Source organism: Erpetoichthys calabaricus, chromosome 4 (assembly GCF_900747795.2).
Source record: "Erpetoichthys calabaricus chromosome 4, fErpCal1.3, whole genome shotgun sequence".
Lineage (NCBI taxonomy): Eukaryota > Metazoa > Chordata > Cladistia > Polypteriformes > Polypteridae > Erpetoichthys > Erpetoichthys calabaricus.
In genome coordinates this window covers 319,522,829-319,537,206 of record NC_041397.2, presented here as the reverse complement: position 1 = coordinate 319,537,206, position 14,378 = coordinate 319,522,829, and the positions used below count along the sequence as shown (strand labels likewise).

Sequence of the window (14,378 nt, the reverse complement as noted above, 5' to 3'; positions counted from 1 at the left end):
AAATTTATTAAGAATAAAAAAATGAGAAAGCACATGTACATAAGTATTCACAGCCTTTGCCATGAAGCTCAAAATTGAGCTCAGGTGCATCCTGTTTCCCCTGATCATCCTTGAGATGTTTCTGCAGCTTCATTAGAGTCCACCTGTGGTATATTCAGTTGATTGGACATGATTTGGAAAGGCACACACCTGTCTATAGAAGGTCCCACGGTTGACAGTTCATGTCAGAGCACAAACCAAGCATGAAGTCAAAGGAATTGTCTGTAGACCTCAGAGATAGGATTGTCTCGAGGCACATATCTGGGGAAGGTTACAGAAACATTTCTGCTGCTTTGAAGGTCCCAATGAGCACAGTGGCCTCCATTATCCATAAGTGGAAGAAGTTCGAAACCACCAGGACTCTTCCTAGAGCTGGCTGGCCATCTAAACTGAGTGATCGGGGGAGAAGGGCCTTAGTCAGGGAGGTGACCAAGAACCCGATGGTCACTCTGTCAGAGCTCCAGAGGTCCTCTGTGGAGAGAGGAGAACCTTCCAGAAGGACAACCATCTCTGCAGCAATCCATCAATCAGGCCTGTATGGTAGAGTGGCCAGACGAAAACCACTCCTTAGTAAAAGGCACATGGTTGACCTCCTGGACTCTCAGACCATGAGAAAGAAAATTCTCTGGTCTGATGAGACAAAGATTGAACTCTTTGGTGTGAATGCCAGGCGTCACGTTTGGAGGAAACCTTGCACCATCCCTACAGTGAAACATGGTGGTGGCAGCATCATGTGGATGTTTTTCAGTGACAGGGACTGGGAGACTAGTCAGGATAAAGGGAAAGATGACTGCAGCAATGTACAGAGACAACCTGGATGAAACCTGCTCCAGAGCGCTCTTGACCTCAGACTGGGACGACGGTTCATCTTTCAGCAGGACAACGACCCTAAGCACACAGCCAAAGGAGTGGCTTCAGGACAACTCTGTGAATGTCCTTGAGTGGCCCAGTCAGAGCCCAGACTTGAATCCGATTGAACATCTCTGGAGAGATCTTAAAATGGCTGTGCACCGACGCTTCCCATCCAGCCTGATGGAGCTTGAGAGGTGCTGCAAAGAGGAATGGGCGAAACTGGCCAAGGATAGGTGTGCCAAGCTTGTGGCATCATATTCAACAAGACTTGAGGCTGGAATTGCTGCCAAAGGTGCATCGACAAAGTATTGAGCAAAGGCTGTGAATACTTATGGACATGGGATTTCTCAGTTTTTTTATTTTTAATAAATTTGCAAAAACCTCAAGTAAACTTTTTTCACATTGTCATTATGGGGTGTTGTGTGTAGAATTCTGCGGAAAAAATTAATTTAATCCATTTTGGAATAAGGCTGTAACATAACAAAATGTGGAAAAAGCGATGCACTGTGAATACTTTCCAGATGCACTGTACATGATTTGACAAGAATACAATGAGTAGGCCAGTTAAGTTTGCAGAGGATCTCAAAGTAGGTGGAAGGTCAAGTGTGGTAAGGTGGGACTGAGTAGTAGTTCACTGGGCGTCACCAGCAAGCGGTCCGCTGGTGATGTTTAGAAGTTGTCTCTGCAAGGCCAAGTCTAGGAGTTCTCCTATTGGCTCACGCTGATCAGACACTGAGAGCTTCAGAGGGCCATTCATTGTAGGATTGTGGTGGACAACCACTAGTTACCACAATGCAAATCTGCTAACTGAGGTCACTCATGGTGTGGTTCCATAACAGTCCAGTAGATAACGGACAATCAGCTGAATTGTCACAAAGGCACTTAGACAGGGTTGGGCAGATGAAACATAACATAAATAAATGTAAAGAGTTACACGTAGGAAGTAGAAATGTGATATTTGAATATGGGGGGTGTCTGACTCTTGAATGTGCTACTTATAAGGAGGACTCAGGAAGTCATAGTGGACAGAGTTAAGACTTAAAAAAGGGAATGTGCAAGAAAAATGAGCCACAATATGAATGAATTAAAAGATGGTCTTTATTATCACCGATGTGATTCAAAAACTCTTCACCGAGGTCTCAATGCCTATCGTGCTCCATTCACAATATCTAACAGTATTAAGTCCCACCAAATCTCCCCACATCCATCCCCTTGACCGCACACATAGCTGTAGGCCTTTACTCACTGTCACCGTGTGAAATAATCGACAACAGTCAGATAAGAGGGAACTTGCACAAATATTATTAGTTTGTTCTTTAGTGAAATGATCAATACATTCTTATCTACGATATACAACCCCCAGGTTGTAAGCAAGATGTAGGCCCACATCTCAAACATTGTCATTGTTTTATAAATTCAGATGTCATGAAATATGTTTATCAAATGGCTGACATGTCCTGTAGAAGTTTAGCACTGCGGTCACAAGTGACATGTTTTGAGTTGACAACAGCACACAAATGACAAATTAAAGAACGACAACACATGAAGACGTCAATTTGTAAAAATAGACAGGAAAACAAAGAAGTTTGTACAGAAATGGAGCCCAACAGTGTCTGTCATGAATGAAATGTTAAACTACGGCCAGCTGACGACTGAGTTCATTTAACAAAGTCACACTTTGAGGAGAAAAACACTGAATGGAGGTGCATGGCACATTCTGTGACTTGTGGTAGATCTTGTGCTTATCTCCATGAATGTTGGGTTATATGGCACCCTAAAGTGTGGAGGACAAGTCACAGGAGATTCTGCTCAAGTTAAATAACACACCGGTGAGGCCTCAGATGGAGTGCTGTGTGTAGTGGTGGTCTCTATATTACAGCAAAGACAAAACAGCAGTGCTAGTGAAAGTCCAGAGAGGAGTGACAAGGCTGACTAATGAACTGAGGGGTCTGAGCTGTGAGGGGACGTCAAAGGAGTTGAGCGTTTGTACTGAGTAAGAGTTGACAGACTGAACAGGACTAGGGATGTCATCTGTTAGTTTAAAATAAACTCCACAAAAGACACAGTGGGAACTTATGGATCATTTAGCACAAAAGTTCACCCAATGACACATGGAGTAGGTGACCATGTAGTGTGGTAGACAGCAGGACTTTAGGGACCTTCAAATCTCAACATGATGTTATTTTGGAGAATCGAGGTGAAGAGGATGGGTGGGCTTGTTGACCTGAATGGCCTGTTCTTGTCATAGTTGTTGTAATGTTGTCATGAAAGAAGACAGCAGGACAGACGGACAAGGAGACAGAGAAATCAGGGAAAGGGTGGACAGCAGCAGTAGAAATGACCACCCAGCTTTAGAGAGTAAGACAAGATCACAGGGAGGAGAGGAGATGGGATTAGGAACTCAGAGCAGTGGGGGCAATAAAGTGTTGGAGGGTATTAGCACCAAAACAATCATGAGGAACACCAAGGACAGACCCGGGTTTGAGCCTGACCTCCAAGAACTGCAACAGAAAAAAGAACTGGGAGGAACAGCACAGCCTGGGGAAAAAATGGAGAGGACAAGAGGACGTTCTGAGACAAGCTTAAGAAACATGTAGACAAGTGACCAACAAGTCTGCAACTACAAGAAGAAAATGTCCAGTGGCTCAGCCAACTCAGCCTAACCGACCATCTGAGACAAATTTAATGTCCGATTTGGTCCACAATAGGACAGTGATGAGCCTGTCGGTCACCTCTGGTATTTCACACCCCACTTTATCCTTTCACCTTCTTGTCCAGCAATACAAAAGAGACCTTGGCTTATTCAAGAAGCAAAATTCCAAAATATGGCCAGCCCAGATCTCACCTCCTCTGAACAGACCAACTGTCTCCTGAATTTGTGGACATTTTTAACTGATCTCTGGACTTGTGCTCTGGCCTTGTCTGCTTCAAGATCTCCACCATCATCCCAGTAGCAGGCAAATCAAAAACCACAACCTTAATGACTATGGATGAGTCACCTTGACGTCTGTAGTAATGGAGACCATTGAGAACCTCTGCCTGACTGACCTCAAGAGTTCCACACCAGATTTCCTTTACCCTCTGCTGTTTGCCTATTGAGCCAATGGGTCTATGGATGATGAGGGAAGTTTCAGCCTAAACTTCAACTGCCCTGGACATGCGTGAAGGTCTTGTTTGAAGATTTCACCTCCACCTTTTAACTCCTCATCACAGGACTGTTCGGCCAGAAACTCACCACCTTCATCTGACCAGCCGAGTCGGTCAGTGGATCACAGAGTCTCTGATGGACAGTTAAACGGTAGGACTGGCTGGACAAACACATAGCTGACCCCGGACCCTCAGTGCTCAGAGATAACTGAGATTTGATGTTGAGCTGCAAGTGTGTGAAACTCTCTCCTTCTGGAGGTCACTTCTGTCATCTACTTCAGGGGTCTGCAGAGTCGTTCCTTGTAGGCTACAATGGCCGCAGGTTTTTGTTCCAACCTATTTGCTTTATTATAAGGCAATCCTCGACAATTGAAGATCTTATTTCATTTGAAGGCTTGTTTGTGTTCTCATTCCGCTATGTCAGCTCGTTCTTATATCATGGATTTGATCTTTTCTAAGGATGTCATGGCCGTAATTTTTGGCTGTAAGCGAATGAGTAGTTCTCAGTCCTTTACTATCTCCCTGAAGTTTCCTTCTAAATATTTTACTAAACCAGAGAGTTCACGATGAGTACACATAGGTGTCAAGGGAGACCAGTAAGATTGCGAACTGCTGGTTCTGTTGTCACATAAGACTGTGTCACCTAAGACTGGCCTCATTGTGCCATATGCCCAGGCTTTCTGTGACCATCAAAGGGCTTACAGAGTGACACCATGTCCTGATAATCTGAGGGTTTAGTTCTCTGAGGTAAATTAACGACTTCAGCCTCTATCTGCTGATCAGCTGCTCCACTGATGACTGTGACTTTTAACGATAAAATTAAAAGCCTAAGTAAATCCACCCTCCTTTTGTCCTCCTTCTGTCTTCTTTGTCTGTCCAGCTCCTTCTCCAGTTTCATCTCCATTTATTAATGACCTGCTCTGTGAGACCGCCTACTTGTGCACCAGACCCAGTCTCCACCACTCTTCTCAAATCTTGTCTTCATGTCCTAATTGCGACTTTTATGACAATAATAAATCCATCCTGTGACACCAGCTCTGTGCCAGCTACTTTGAAAATTTCTTCTGTATCCCCACCATTAGAACAGTCTTGACTTGATGTGACAATCTGAACCAGTCTAGGTCCATCACTCACTTCTCAAGAGTGTTGTGGCCTCCCAACACACCAGTCACGTAACATAATCAGCTGATGGAGTCGTCTCAGTCTGGTCTGACAGCACAGTATGGCTCTACTTCAAGTAAAGAATGATTTGCATATGGCAGCAGACTCTGGGCAGACATTCATTAGATGTATTTCTGATAACTTTCTGCTCTTTTCCCTGGTTTTTCTCTGACGTGTGTTGTGGATTTGGTTACCTTGGATTGCCTTCTTGGCAGTTCCTGTCTGCTCAGATTTTAGGTCTTTTGATAGGTCAAGCATGTCATTCTACTGTCCAGAATGAGAACATCCTGGATATCTCTGGCGGTGTCCTCTAGTGGTTTAAGTGCTATGTGACTGATAGGCCACAGCAGGTCCAGCTCCGTGCCAGTCACACCAGGAGGTCCTCACCTCTCTGTCCTGGGCCCTCTGCTCTTCTCGATCTCCATGCTTTGCATTGGCTATATTATTCATAGCTTTGGACAGCATTGTCATATTTATGTGATAATACTTTGATCTTTTCAAACTAAACAACTAAAATGAAGCTTAAAAATGTAAGTGTATCAACAGCAATAACTGACTTCTCATTAAGAATTTGGCTTGGCCCAAAAATCTGCAGCCACTACGGCCCTCTGGGACTGACTTTGCAGACCCCTGATCTACTGGATAAAACCAAACAATCTGCCCTTTGGTGGTCAACATCTCTGCTTCTGTCCATGGATGTCGACTTTAGTCAACACCCACACTGAAAGTGCAAATCCATTTGACTCCTCATTCACACGTGTATGTACTTCGTGGCCGCTTTATTACGTACATTTAGTTGTTAGCAAATCACCTGATCCTCCAAGGAGCCAATCATGTGGCAGCAATTCAACATATAGAATAAGCAGACTTGGTCAGGGGAGCTTACTGTGGTTTGAATGACTCATTTGTATTTCTCTTATTTTTATATTCTTGTTCTTTATTCTCCCAGTATAGCCACACAAATTCCCAGTCCATGTGGTCACCTGCCCAGTAAGGTCATTCTGATTCTGGTCACTCCTGGTTGAGGTCACTAAGTGGCAGGGCCTCTCCCAGTAGCAGAAACTGAACACAATCAGGATGGACAGGTCATCACAGAGCGTCCACACTCAGGGGGTCTAACTGACCACCTCAGCGGCTCAATGTCTGTAAACATCAAATAAGAGACAGGAAGGAATCTGTGAAGGAAAAACTAGTGAGAGAAAAGGAGAAAACTCATGTGCACCCCCAGTACTCCTCCCCATCCTAAACATGTCCCTTGTCACTTAGCAGGCAAGCTGGTGCAGGATGTGATGTCAGGCCGAGTCTTCATAGCAAGTGTCCTGAGCACATGGCCGATCACGGCAGCCCCTCACAGTTGTCCCCTTCACTCAGATGAGTTTCTTCTCAAGGATACTAAAGATGTTCCCTCACTGACTGTGACTTGCATTGAACCCGAGTCTCTGTGGCCTGTAGACACACTAAGGCTGTGTGCTGTATAAGAAAATACGACTGACATGGCATTATGGGATAGGAGGAGTGGGCAACATTAAAGGAGATGGAAATGGAGTAGTTATGGGATATCAGGGGATAGAAGTCAGTCAGTCCTGTCCATTATGTCAGTCAAAGCCCCTCCATGTCACGAGTCCTCAGTTACAGACGGAAATCCAAGGTGGTCACTCTGCTGTCATCAGCTTTGACAAGTCTGTCTGGACACTTGAGTGCAGGACACTGTCTGCTTCATGTCCTTCACATTCCTGTCCATTGTCAACATGTCACTTTGAATGACTTGTCACCAGTCAGTGTGGCAGAAAGGCAGAAGATGTTGTCAGGTATAATAACATCTTACCTTATAAGGACATCAGTGGTCTCAGATTCAAAGTGCATTTCGGTGAAAACTCAACAGCGCAGTCATTGAACCCTTGTGCTATGTATCCTGTAATAAGAGACGCACGAAATAACTCAAAACAACAAGTAATCATTAAGCACGGAGTTATAACATAGACTGCAACTTAAAACAAATGTTCCTGCTTGATAGTTGAGGGAAAGGAAGAGGTATGTCTTTTGGCAGAAATGACGTCAACCAGGTTGTGAAATGCTGCCGGAAATGGGAGGAGATTTAGGCGGGTCTATCTTCTGGAGGTCTGCAGGAGAGGGAGAAGAGGCATTATTACAATGAATTAACCCCATATTCTGTGTTTTACTCCCACTTGAGCCTTTAGACTGCTTCCCATGCGCACATGTGCGACACGGCCCCCATTCAGTCCAGACCCACTGGGTCAGGCAGCCCGAACCGAGAGTTTATAAATACAGGAGAGGGCAATGGCATGGGCTTGAAGAGAACCCCTCCAATAAACTACAGAAAATGATAGGGCTGAAGGTCCAAAAGCCACCTTGTGACTCAAGGATTCGATTCCCTGTGTAGGTCTATCCACTGGAGGGCAGCATAGTCTGTAACAAGGGTAAATTCTTGACCCAGGAGGTAGTAACTTAGCTGTGTTACTGCCTCTTTAATCTCGAGGGCTTCTTACTCCACCACAGCGTACATGGTCTCCTGATCCAGCAGGTTCCGGCTAAAGTACATAATGGGGTATTCAGCACCATTGACGCTTTGGCTCAGCACTGCCCCAAGGCCTGTGTCTGAAGCGTCCATCTGGAGAAGAAAAGGGAGAGAAAAATCTGGGGCGCTTAACACTGGTGCTGATGTAAGGGCCTGCTTGAGGTCACAAAATGCCATCTCAGCCTTGTCGTCCCATACCACAGAATTGGGAGCCCTTCTCTTTGTTAAATTGGTCAAAGGTACTGCCCTTTCAGAGCAACGAGAAACAAACCGGTGGTAGTAACTCGCTAGCCTTAGGAAGGCTTGGACTTGCCATTTGGTTTTCGGACGGGGCCAATGAAGAATAGTTTGGACTTTTGAACACTGTGGCCTGACGGTGGCCCTACCTACTAGGTAGCCTAAATATTTGGCTTCTGACATGCCGAAGTGGCACTTTTTTCGATTGATATGGAGGCCGGCTGATGCTGGCGTTTGTAGCACCATCTGGACTTGCAATAGGTGTTCCTCCGATGTGCTGGAATAGATGACTATGTCATCCAGGTAGACAGCACTATTAAGCATTGTGTGGTCTAAGCACTTTGTCCACCAGACGCTGGATGGTCGCAGGGGCCATATGCAAGCCAAATGGGAGGACACAGTTCTACCAGTGTCCACTAGGTGTACTAAATGCAGTCTTTACTTTTGCGGACTCCATTATAGGAATTTGCCAATACCCTTTGGTCATGTGGAGAGTGGTTAAGTATTGGGCCTTTCCCAAGCATTCGAGGAGATAATTGACTCGAGGCATCAGATAGGCATCCAATTGGAAGACTTGGTTAAGCCGTCGGAAGTTGTTGCAGAAGCGCCAACTCCCGTCCGGCGTAAGGACCAGGACAATAGGACTTGGACCATGGGCTGTGGCTCTCTTCAATTATGCTTAGGTCCCGAATACGCCTGATCTTGAGCTCTACTTTGGCTCGGCTTGTTTGGCTTCCAGTAAGCGATAGGGCCTCTCTTTGACCACAACCCTGGGTTCTGTCATGATATCATGCTCAATGAGAGAGGTCTGGCTGGGCATTTCACTTATCACTCCTGGTACTGACAGGATGGCTGCTTTGAACTCCTGCTGCTGTTGGGATGTCAAATTGGAACTGAAGTTAAGGTTAAAATTTTTGGCAAATAGGGAACGATACTGACCGGAGGAGGGATCGGATTCCCTGTCCTTCCATGGTTTCAGTACGTTTATATGGTAGATTTGTTCACTTGGTAGACGATTCGGCTGTTTTACTAAATAGTCGACAAGTCCTTTTCGCTCCTTAACTTTGTAAGAGCCCAGCCAATGGGCCAGTAATTTGGAATGAGAGGTGGGAACAAGGATCATGACTCGGTCCCCCAGTTGGAATTCCAGGAAGCTCGTGACACGGTCGTAACAGCAGACCTGTGCCGTTTAGGAATTTTCTAAGTACTCTTTTAGGAGAGGTCTGATTTTGTTTCTAATTTATCGCGCAACTGAGTGATGTATTCCAGAATGTTTGTAGATGGGGTGGCCTCCTCCTCCAATCCTTCCTTTAGAATGTCCAATATTCCATGGGGTTGTCGTCCATATAACAATTTAAATGGGGAGAAGCCCGTGGAGGCTTGGGGTACCTCCCAGTAGGGGAAGCAGCTGGTCTCAGTTTCTTCCATCCTCGCTGACCACTTTCATAGCATCTGCTGGAGGGTTTCATTGAACCTATCAACTAAACCATCGGTCTGGAGGTGATGCACTGAAGTTTTTAGACGCTTTATTCTCATTAACTGGGCCACCTCCTTGAACGTTTCCAAAGTAAAAAGGGTTTCATGGTTAGTTAGGACTTTGAATACCAGCTCGCGCAAAGACCCCTATGAGTTCCCATGCAATCGTTTTAGAGTTGGCTGAAGGCAATGGAACAGCTTCAGGAAATCGAGTGGTATAATTGACGAGGACTAGAAGGTATTTGTGTCCTCACGACGAGGGTTCAAGGGGTCCCACAATGTCTACCCCAATACGTTGGAGCGGGACATCAATTAAGGGAAGGGGTACTAGAGGAGCACGGTCCTGCCGGGGAATCTGTCTCAATTGACACTCGGGGCATGACCTAAAAAAGAGACTGACTTCCTCATTGATCCTAGGCCAATACAAATGGACCTTAATACGCTGTAGTGTTTTTTCGGTTCCCAAATGGGCACCTAGGAGGTGGGTATGCAACTAGCTCACAGACCCCCTGCCGGATGGTGCATGGGACTAAGAGCAGGGACTGTACCTCCCCCTCGTGTTTTTAGTTACTCAATAAACTGGATCATTATTGATAACAAAGTGGAGTCCCTGTGGCATAGGACGATGTTTGCATTGGCCATTGACTGAGACAACTGCATTAATAGCATTCTTTAAGGAATTATTCCATTGCTCCCTTTTAAAGGAGCTCGGCGTTTGTTTAAACTGAAATTGTACTGTATGAAGGGGATCTGAGCTGACCTCAATGGGCATGACGCAGTGTCAAATACCCACGTCGCACTGAGCAGCTGCATCCGTTTTAGTTGCCGGGGGAAGAACACGGCGTGGAAGCAGTCTGGGATGTATGTTTAACGTCCATAACTAGGCCTAAATGTTTATTTGGAATGGCAGTTAGATTGCCGCTTATACTTTTCATCCAGTCTTGACCTAGTATCACGGGGTACAGTGGGTCAGGCAATATGGCCACCGGTAGACTTTGGAGGTTATTGGCTACACTGATGATACAGGTGCCAATAGTGTAAGACCATGTTTCCCGTGAATACAGGTTATGCTGGATGATTTGCAGAGCCACTGTCGCAGCAATACTAATCGATGAGCAACAATGGAAATGTTACTACCAGAGTTGAACAAAACGGAGACATTATAACCATTCACAATTGCCACACCTTTATTGGAATGAGATGAGGGGTTAACCAATGCACAGTACCTTTCTCCATGGGCCCAGCCACACTCCATCAGTTCCAGGAGGAGTGGACAGGTAGTAACTATGTGTCCCAGTTCCCCACACTTGAAACAGTGGGGGGTTGAGGGTTTTTCCTTGGATCTCATCCCTGGGTCGGCGCTGCAGGCTGTGTTGTTGTTGCTGCTGCAACTGGAGTCTGGCAGCCCACCCCTTACCTGTCTGGCTTGGTACATGGGCCTTTAGGACCTCTCAGATTGGGACACCTCTCGATGCCACTCGATGATATCAATGAGGCCTTCCATGTTTTTAAATGGCTACCTACTCCCATCTGCTGATCCATGGATACGCCAAGTCTTTTGAGGACCTCACCACGGAGTTTGTTCTAATCGGCTGCATTTTCCTCCGAGAGGTCGTAGTAAGCACGTTGCACCGCACCCTTCAGGAAGGGAGCCAAGATGTTTCCCCAGTCATCTCGTGGCCAGCAATATCTGGTGGCAACCCTTTTAAATATGAGGAAATAGGCCTCCACATTGTCTTGGTCTGTTAAGGTAACGAGTACCTAGGAAGGTAATCTGGCTTGGTCTTGGTGGAGAGTAAGGCATGCCTCTAGCCTCACCTCAGATTCTGTGACACGTTCCTGTAGGTTCTGTAGCAAAAGTTGTCAATACTGCGTTCAGGTCCCGTCCCTTGGACATTCTGGGAGTAGTATCCTGCTGACTACGCCACTGTAATAAGAGACAAGAAACAATATGAAAGTAAGGGGAGTCCACCCCGTATAGTGTTGGGTTTTGCATAAAATAACTCAAAACATTGAATAATCTTTAAACACTGAGTCATAACATAGACAGCAACTTAAAACAAATGCTCTGGCTTTATAGTTGTGGGAAAGGAAGAGGTGTGTTTTTCGGGCAGAAGTGAGGTCAACCGGGTTGTGAAACACTGCCAGAAGTGGAAGGAGATTTAGGCTGGTCTGTCTTCTGGAGGATTGCCGGAGAGGGAGAAGAGTCATTAGTGCAATGAATTAATCCCATGCTCTGTGTTTTACTCCCACTTAAGCCCTTAGACTGCTTCCCATGCGCACGTGTATGACAGCCCTTCTGTCAGTCTGTTCTCACTTGTCTCTCTTCATTTCCACAGGTTGGACTCTTGTGGTCTCACCTCTGCCTGCTGCTCAGCTCTCTCCTCAATCCTCTCGTCTCCAAACTCACAGCTGACTGTACTGGTACTATTCAACAACAACCTGGGAGATTCAGGAGCTCATCAACTGAGTGAGGGGCTCAGGAGTGACAACTGTAAATTAAAAGAACTGGTGTGAGTAAAGAGGAGGAGGGGTGGGGGTATGAATGTATTAATGATGGATGGACTGATCACATGACAGTACATACACTGACCAGAGTGACAGTGGACAAGTGGAGCTGGACTGAGGTGACAGATAGCAAGGACAACAAAGATAAAGAGAGACAAACAGAGTAAAGGCAAGGAGGGAGTGTAAGATGGACAAGAAAAAAGAAGAAATGAACTGCAGCTGACTGTCCAGCCAGAGACAGAGGGGGGATCAGGACAGCAGACAGGGAGATCAGTGGACAACAGAAAAAAATAAGATGGACTATGAAAAAGACAAGCAGCAGACAAAACAAGAGAAAATGTGACCATGAGGAGGAGAAGGGAAGAAAACGAAGAGAGAGAGAGCACTAGAGAGGCAGAGAGTGGGGGCAACAGCAAGTCAACTGGACAGACCACCTTCTTTCTGAAATGTGACATAACCAGCAGGCCTTCAGAGGATGTCAACCAATCGGACAGTGGACATGAGTGACTGACTGGTCAGCACACTCATCATGTGACTTAGATGACCACACACACTGAGAGGAATTCTGGGTGACATCAGGGAACGTGTCAGTGTGATAGTCCAGTGTGTGGAGTGGCACCCCCTGCTGTCTGTAACACACACTTGTGTCTCTTCACAGGGTTTATGATAATGGGATCAGTGAGAGTGAGAAGAGGAATCTGGAGTCGGTACAGGAGGAGCTGAACCGGTCTGGACGGCAGCTGACTATTTACTCATGAGATGGCTCTAGTGATCAGACTGACCCCCGTCAGTGACGGCACCCCCTGTCCACTCACCCCTAAATTCTCCTCTTTCTTCTTTTCACACTAGAATCCCTGATGCCTCTGAAAAAACTTGTAGTCCCGGGCCACCTTAAATTCCTTCACACCTCTACATTACTGTCTTTTCTTTTGCAAATGTGTCGATCAGCACAAGCCGCAAGCAGCCTGTTATCCCATTTCCCCACCCCACCTCTGCAGAAAGGGCAAAACATTCTCTCAGCTCAAGGCTTGTTTATCTTGGTGTAAGGTGCCTGGAGTTGTATTGGGTAAATAATATATCATTATTTGGAACACAAGCATTTAATATGTGTTCTGTGTCTAGAATGATCTATATAAATGTAGAATGACAGGAAATGTGAGAAATGCAAAACATGTTGAACACACACTTAAAACACACATTTTTTTATGTTCTAGTACTAATGACAAAATTAAAAAATATAACCGAAGAAAAAGAAATCAGTTTAGGATACAACACTGACATGACCGCTTGAGTGGTGCATCGGTAAGAACTGCTGACTCATAATCAAGAGGTCGTAGGTTCGCTTCCCAGAATTAATGTTTTGAACAGTGACCTGCTTTTATAGTTACTACTATACTATTCCATCTGAGCCCACAAGGCTCAGTTTTTATTTTCATTTTCTTTTATATTCTGTCTACTCTTCATAATCCCCTCTAGTCATGTCCTCGTAGTGAGCAGCAATCTGAACAAGTGAACCATTGAAAACGAATAAAAGATGAGGAGCATTTAGAGGAGTGTGGAGTTGGGATGGGCTGGTGCCGTCCAGGGTGGGGTCCTGACTTGATGTGGACAGACGACCACTGAGTGACCACCACCTGAATTGAACTGGATGGACAGACAAAGGGAAATAAACTGACTAATGAGCCACCTGCTGGAAGAAGGTTTTGTTTCACTCAGGGTGTCTGAAGATAAACTTTTTTTTGTAGTTTCACTTTATTTGACCTTTAGACCAGTAGGACAGAACATTTATGTTATTGACATCGGCTGCTGGCGCACTCAGTTGGGCTTCCAGCATTTCACTGTCCTCTTGAACTGTAAGGACAATAAACTAATGTGGGATGATTTGGGGGAATCGGGTTATCTCTAGCAAGAGCATCTCTCACCCTAATTTGTGAATGTTTGTCTTTAATTCTAGTTATGTACTTGTTTTTTGGGGAAATACGTTTAAATTGTTTTGCATGTTAATTTTTAAATATTTTTTTTTTCCTTTCATTGCTTTAATGTTTTTTGTCTTGTTCTGCTTCGGGGGAGTGTGGTTAGTGGTTCAAATAGGATGAGCACTGGTCAGGGTCCTTTAAAGTACTGCTGTCCAGAGAAGAGCGACTAGGCTGAGTCCAGGGCTACAGGCGTTGAATTATGACGAAAGATTAAAAGAGCTGAGCCTTTACAGTTTAAGCAAAAGAAGATTAAGAGGTGACATGATTGAAGTGTTTAAAATTATGAAGGGAATTAGTGCAGTGGCTCGAGACTGAGATTTTAAAATGAGTTCATCAAGAACACGGGGACACAGTTGGAAACTTGTTAAGGGTAAATTTCGCACAAACATTAGGAAGTTTTTCTTTACACAAAGAACAACAGAAACTTGGAATAAGCTACCAAGTAG

The 14,378-nt window shown here is 45.2% G+C and overlaps 1 protein-coding gene across 1 annotated transcript in view; it reads left to right on the top strand.

The window, feature by feature from the left end:
- LOC114641131 (uncharacterized) overlaps nucleotides 1-13,985 on the top strand; it is a 112,784-nt gene extending 98,799 nt beyond the window's left edge. Inside the window, exons 14-15 of the mRNA XM_051925834.1 lie at nucleotides 11,788-11,961; nucleotides 12,615-13,985. Of these exons, the coding sequence (XP_051781794.1) occupies nucleotides 11,788-11,961; nucleotides 12,615-12,714 (274 nt within the window). The 3' untranslated portion in view covers nucleotides 12,715-13,985. The remainder of the gene's footprint in view (nucleotides 1-11,787; nucleotides 11,962-12,614) is intronic.
- The last annotated feature ends 393 nt before the right edge of the window (nucleotides 13,986-14,378 follow it).